Source organism: Perkinsus marinus (assembly GCF_000006405.1).
Source record: "Perkinsus marinus ATCC 50983 genomic scaffold scf_1104296955874, whole genome shotgun sequence".
In the NCBI taxonomy this organism is placed as follows: Eukaryota; Perkinsozoa; order Perkinsida; family Perkinsidae; genus Perkinsus; species Perkinsus marinus.
Genome location: NW_003207677.1, coordinates 1,011,277 through 1,018,260, shown reverse-complemented (window position 1 = coordinate 1,018,260; position 6,984 = coordinate 1,011,277). Strand labels below are relative to the sequence as shown.

At 45.0% G+C, this 6,984-nt stretch overlaps 3 protein-coding genes across 3 annotated transcripts; all 3 read left to right on the top strand.

The window, feature by feature from the left end:
- Positions 1 to 917: 917 nt before the first annotated feature.
- Positions 918 to 1,428, top strand: Pmar_PMAR020706 (hypothetical protein; the record flags this gene model as incomplete). The annotated part of the gene is made up of 2 exons (XM_002775677.1): positions 918 to 1,304; positions 1,390 to 1,428. 2 exons carry the CDS (start codon positions 918 to 920, stop codon positions 1,426 to 1,428), a joined length of 426 nt encoding a protein of 141 aa, XP_002775723.1.
- Positions 1,429 to 1,460: 32 nt separating this feature from the next.
- On the top strand, positions 1,461 to 3,001 carry Pmar_PMAR020705 (conserved hypothetical protein; the record flags this gene model as incomplete). Its single annotated transcript, XM_002775676.1, has 1 exon — positions 1,461 to 3,001. A coding segment is annotated over one exon (1,541 nt), but the record flags the coding sequence as incomplete, so codon positions are not given.
- A 3,019-nt stretch (positions 3,002 to 6,020) lies between these two features.
- On the top strand, positions 6,021 to 6,598 carry Pmar_PMAR020704 (hypothetical protein; the record flags this gene model as incomplete). Its single annotated transcript, XM_002775675.1, has 5 exons — positions 6,021 to 6,029; positions 6,085 to 6,215; positions 6,262 to 6,342; positions 6,386 to 6,494; positions 6,539 to 6,598. 5 exons carry the CDS (start codon positions 6,021 to 6,023, stop codon positions 6,596 to 6,598), a joined length of 390 nt encoding a protein of 129 aa, XP_002775721.1.
- Between the last annotated feature and the right edge of the window lie 386 nt (positions 6,599 to 6,984).

Here is a 6,984-nt window from a genome sequence, read left to right as displayed (position 1 = left end):
ACAAAATCGGAGCCTTCTTTCGAGATATGATCGCGATCAAGGCCAACTGCAATCCTGACGCTCTCCCAGGAGCCAGAGAATGGTCACGGGCAGTGATTCTGGTCCCGCGTTCGCTATGCATCATCTCAACCGATGAGAAACCCGATGTGGTCTCGGTTGACATTGGTACTTCCGATAAGGATGGCACCGTCGTACCGCTACGTCTCATTTCATTCTACGCCGACAAACTACAAGATAGCAACATAGTTTGCAGACATCTTCTAGAATTGGGTCGTAATAATTGTATTACTGTGCTTGGCGGGGATACAAACTCGCATTCGCACTTATGGTCACGTCGCTCCCTTCCGAGAAGTGATAACCGTATCATCCGTGGACGGCCTTTCGAAGACCTTATTTTACAAGAAGGCTTCGATGCTTTCATCCCACCTGCCCCAACCTACAGCAGTACGCTTGGAGAGTCCTACATTGATCTACTTGCATGCAAGAAGGCATCAAACTACTGTTTCGCCTATGCTCCCACGTGTGGCGATCATGCATGCCTCATCGTCACGTTATCCTGTGGTGACCAGGCACTCGTTAATAAACCTCTCGCTGTTCCAAAGAGATACCCCTCACGCACAAATTGGGAGACCTTCTCAAGAACGCTGAATGAGTGCTCAATCGTTCTCGGCATGACGAGCACGGTTTCAGAGCTGGATGAAGCAGCTTCTACCCTCACCGACAACTTGTCTACTGCAATCAAACGGTCAACCCGGGCTTCGACTGCCCGAGGTCGGAGCGGTGCTGCTGGGAAGCCGGTCTGGTGGTGTAAAAACCTTGACAGACTCCGTCGAGAATACCGCCAGTCACGGAGAGTTATCCGTGACGCCAGTCGTCACTGCTCACCTGAGGCTGGTTCGATCGATGCCAAAGAAACTATGCGTCGGGCCAAGCGAGCATATTTTAACGCTATCAAGCAGGCAAAGGTGAACCATCTAGAGATGGAATTCAGCAAAATGGATGAGGTGGGGGTCCACAGACGTTTCAAAACCCGCACGCCAACCGTGGCCGCTTACAATAAAGCCGAGATCCTCGATCACTTTTTCGGCTTGCGGGAGCGTCCCCCACCGCTCGGACACGAGGAGAAAGACTACTCGGCAGCTGACTGTGACAGGAACTGGAAGGCTCTGGGAGGCCCCTTAGCGAACGAAGAACTAGAGACAGCTATACGCAGCCTCAAAACTCGTAAGGCCTGCGGTCACGATGGCATCTTCTATGAACATGTGAAGTACGCATGCCAGAATGTGCCCTGGTTCAGCGATGCGGTAAAAGGAGTTTTCAACTCGATACTCAGATTGACACATTACCCGACGGTGTTCAAACGTGCGGACCTTTGCATGCTGTATAAAGCTAATGGGCGACTTGGTCCAAAAGCGTGGCGACCGGTAGCACTGACATCATGTCTGGGTAAGTTTTTCGAGCTACTACTGAAACGGAGACTCCTGACGCGCTCGGGCCTCCTCCTGATACGTACATGACTCGTCCTCACCGCAGCACTATCACTGCCGTGCAGTCGATCATCCGTCATCAGCAGCAACAACCTGAGGAGGCACGCACCATAACCGTCACGTTCGATGTCGCTGCGGCTTTCGACCGAATTGGTCATGCTCATATCGTAGCAGAGATCACTGCCATCACGGGAATTTCGCAATGGGGAGATCTCGTGCAATCTTACTTGCATGGCGGAGATGTACATCTCGATGGTCTCACAACCTACCGAGCAACGGGAATTCCCCAAGGCGGGGTGCTCTCGCCCGTGTGCTTCTCGGCATCGACGTGGCGAGTCGGAAGACGGATCACAGATCTCAGTGGTCCCTTCTCTATCAAAGTGGCTATCTATGCGGATGATTTCTGCGTACGGATTGTTGCTCTCGGTGTGATTGGACTCTCCGCTGGTGTGAGACAGTCTCTGGGTACTCTTTCTGCGTGGTCGACCGAGGCAGAACTCGCGATCGACCGTGAGAAAACAGAAGCACTCGCCGACTCTGATGCGACGGCTGATCTGCTGAAAGAAGAGCTAGCCGGTACTGACGCTCAATTCATCAGCGAGAGCATTAAGAGGTCCATCAGATGGCTGGGACTGGTGATCACGGCATCTCTCTCCTGGCGCAGTCACCTGGACTTCGCCTTCGGTAAAGCCTTGAGATGCTTGAGCACAGTTCGCAGGATGCTGGGAAAATACTGGGGCATATCGCCTAGCTTAGCGCTCTGCGCCTGGCGTATGCATATTGCCCCAACTCTTCTATATGCGGCAGAGCTGTGGGGCGAGTGCTCGTCGTTTGAATGGTTCCGAAAGCGCTGCTCTCGCTTGGAGGCGACGCTATTCCGATCCATCTGTGGACTGAGCCGCTCCACCTCGACTGTACTCGCTGCGCGTTGCTTGGCTATGGTCACAGAGCCACTCTGGATTCAAGCGAGGATTCGATACGCCACATACCACCTGCACAAGGTTGGACACGCCGAAGACCGGAGAGTCCGAGCGGTGCTCTCTAAATGGGGTATAGATGACTGCTCGCGTGCTGAAGTTCCACGATCAACGGGTTATTCGCAAACTGCAGGCCTGACTCATGGGTGGCACTGTGAACTGAGTTCTGGAGTGCCCCCATCTCTCGACGATTCCGCCCACTTCTTCTTCACTGATGGCTCCGTCACTGACAAGGGAAATGTGTCGGCAAGAACGGGATCTGGAGTCGTCAGGCATGTGCCGGGACATCGGCCTGAGTATGAGGGACGCTGTTACAACACAGGACCTCACGCAAACATCTCGCAGTGCGAAGTGGTTGGTCTATGGGCTGCGGTTTCATGGGCTCTAGAGCTGCGTGCTGAGGGCGATCCTCGGAAGATCATCTATTTATGCTGCGATTCTCAAGCAGCGATCAAGTCTGTGGCCAATGCTCTTCGTCATAATGGCCCCGCTTCTACCAAACTGACCCAGGACGTGGCGAGCCTGATTCATCGTTGGGTAGGTCAGGATACGGAGGGATATCGAATCTGTTTGTGGTGGGTCCGTGGTCATGCTGGCCATTGGCTAAATGAACTAAGTGACCTGCACGCAGGACGTGGGGCCCGGAACGGACCCGATACTATCTATTATGAAGTCGAAAGACCAGCATCTTTCACAAAAGCACAGCTGATACACTTCTCTCATGTGCACATGGAGGAGAAGTGGAGGTGTCAGAGAGGGCAGTTAGCTGTGAACAGGCTCGGTCTCGGTTTTGGCCGAAAACAACTCTCTTCTATAGTAAAAAGATGTATCGGATGGAAGATCGGGGATCGGCGGCGTTTGTTCGAACTCCTCACCTTCCACAGCAGCACGAAGGGCTATCTTCGACACCTTTCCGCCGATATCACGGATTGGAAATGTCGCTACTGTCGGTCTCATAAAGAAGACCTACCACACTTCTTCTGGTGTCCTTCGAGGAAGATGTGTACACTCAGAAAGAAAATCTGGGGCGTGGATCCACTCCTGTCAGCACTAGCAGGAGAGAGACCGCAACGCGGGCTCACCCTGATCCGTGGGGCCTTGACGACAGCACGAGAGAGTGGTCTCCACTCACTGAGGAAATTCTTGAGGGCGAGTGCACCGGCCTGGAGCACTACCTCCCAAGCCGCCAAGCATCGGTAACGAACTTGCGGTGCCGTTATGGCACTGAGCGTCCTCGCAGGACGCAAGAGCAATACGGCCATACTGTGTATACAGGAGATGCCGTGCTCCCAGACCAAACCAAACCAAACCAAACTACCCTTGGTAGTATAAAGAAGGATATACTTCTATCTACGACCATACAATACACTACTACTACTACTACTACTACCCTTGGTAGTATAAAGAAGGATATACTTCTATTTACGATCATACAATACACTACTACTACTCTTGGTAGTATAAAGAAGGATATACTTCTATCTACGATCATACAATAGACTACTACTACTCTTGGTAGTATAAAGAAGGATATACTTCTATCTACGATCATACAATAGACTACTACTACTCTTGGTAGTATAAAGAAGGATATACTTCTATCTACGATCATACAATAGACTACTACTACTCTTGGTAGTATAAAGAAGGATATACTTCTATCTACGATCATACAATAGACTACTACTACTCTTGGTAGTATAAAGAAGGATATACTTCTATCTACGATCATACAATAGACTACTACTACTCTTGGTAGTATAAAGAAGGATATACTTCTATCTACGATCATACAATAGACTACTACTACTCTTGGTAGTATAAAGAAGGATATACTTCTATCTACGATCATACAATAGACTACTACTACTCTTGGTAGTATAAAGAAGGATATACTTCTATCTACGATCATACAATAGACTACTACTACTCTTGGTAGTATAAAGAAGGATATACTTCTATCTACGATCATACAATAGACTACTACTACTCTTGGTAGTATAAAGAAGGATATACTTCTATCTACGATCATACAATAGACTACTACTACTCTTGGTAGTATAAAGAAGGATATACTTCTATCTACGATCATACAATAGACTACTACTACTCTTGGTAGTATAAAGAAGGATATACTTCTATCTACGATCATACAATAGACTACTACTACTACCCTTGGTAGTATAAAGAAGGATATACTTCTATCTACGACCATACAATAGACTACTACTACTCTTGGTAGTATAAAGAAGGATATACTTCTATCTACGACCATACAATAGACTACTACTACTCTTGGTAGTATAAAGAAGGATATACTTCTATCTACGACCATACAATACACTACTACTACTACTACTACTACTACTACTCTTGGTAGTATAAAGAAGGATATACTTCTATCTACGATCATACAATAGACTACTACTACTCTTGGTAGTATAAAGAAGGATATACTTCTATCTACGATCATACAATAGACTACTACTACTCTTGGTAGTATAAAGAAGGATATACTTCTATCTACGATCATACAATAGACTACTACTACTCTTGGTAGTATAAAGAAGGATATACTTCTATCTACGACCATACAATAGACTACTACTACTACCCTTGGTAGTATAAAGAAGGATATACTTCTATCTACGATCATACAATAGACTACTACTACTCTTGGTAGTATAAAGAAGGATATACTTCTATCTACGACCATACAATAGACTACTACTACTCTTGGTAGTATAAAGAAGGATATACTTCTATCTACGATCATACAATAGACTACTACTACTCTTGGTAGTATAAAGAAGGATATACTTCTATCTACGACCATACAATAGACTACTACTACTCTTGGTAGTATAAAGAAGGATATACTTCTATCTACGATCATACAATAGACTACTACTACTACTCTTGGTAGTATTGTAGCACCACCCTATATTACATCGCAGTAAGGCTATTAGCTGATGATGATGATGAGGTTGATCGTTTTTGAATAGTACCATGAGATATAACCAGAGTACTATCTGTCCGAGCAGTACTACCATATATAAAGGCTTACCATACTACCTATATGTGTACCATACACTCTATCATACTCAGTATATTCTTCTCCTTCTTCTTCTTCTTCTTGTGCAGTGGTTAATAATGGTGAGCTGCTCGTACTCTTCACTGAGGAGGTCTAAGATGGACATTATGAATCCTACCACTACTACTACTACTACCACTACTACTACTACTACTACTACTATCTTTATAATACTCCTACTACCTTCTCCTTGTCAGCACTAGTCCTCTTGTGGTCGTCGATAAATGTAGTCCTCATTAATAACCTTCTGTCCTACTACTAATAGGGAGGGATGTTGAGCATAACACCTTGCCCATAAAATACTACTAATATATATCATTACGTGGTGATGCCGTCATCATTGTGTACCATTTTATCATAACCAACGACGCAGATTGAAGATCCCCGGTTCGATTCCCGAACCTGTCATTATTCCTGATTTTTTATTATTATTGGATTCATCCTCCTCCTCTTCTATTTCCTATGATTGAGGTAGTAAAGAGTATTATTATCCTCCTTTGATATGTATATTCCTGTATTCTCTTAGTCATCTGGTATTGTATTACCCCCTGCCATAGTACCAGGTGGAGGTAAGTTCTCCGCTAGGATGGGTGGTGCTAGTGTATTATTAAGGATGCAGCCTATTACTGCTCAACCAGGAGATGTATTACGATGGACGTAATATCACCATCATAATCAATAATCATCATATTAATAGTTATAGATTTGAGATGGCACCAGCTGGTATACTACATGAAGATGGTGGTCCTGTTATACAAGGTAGGATACCACCAAGGCCTAAAAGGTAATGCTGATAGAATGAATGCTGTAGTATTATATATTAGTAGCAGACCATTTGAATATGGATATGTAATGGCACCAACTATGATAGGGTATAGATCTGTGGAGGATCAACCTGATGCTAATCTGGTATTCTCTATGCCTGGTACATATAAGGTAGTAGTAGTGGTAGTAGTAGTGATCATAGGATATAGTACTAGGTATTTGCCTGGATACAGCGTACTGATCCTGTAACAGGAGTAACTATAGAGAGTCGGTAGGTATATATCTACTATCATTATCTATTATTGATTCCACTATCAGGACCCAATATTGCGTATTCGATGTTATTGCTGATTTATTGAGTAGTGGCAGCAATAGTAGTAACATGTCCATCATTATGACTACAATCATCTTATCTTTAGTAGGCTATAGCAAGACATCATACCGATCATGATGGACATAACAATCCTCAAGGATAATCATCATCATGATGATGATGTTGATGATCAATTTATTATCAATATCATCAACTACAAGTCACCTACTACTACTATTACCTATCATTACTACAATTTATATTCCCCCATGTGTACTAGTGTTCACTGGTCAATTAACCTACAACTACCTTTGAGTGATTTTCTCTGTGGAAAGGCCATCATTTCCC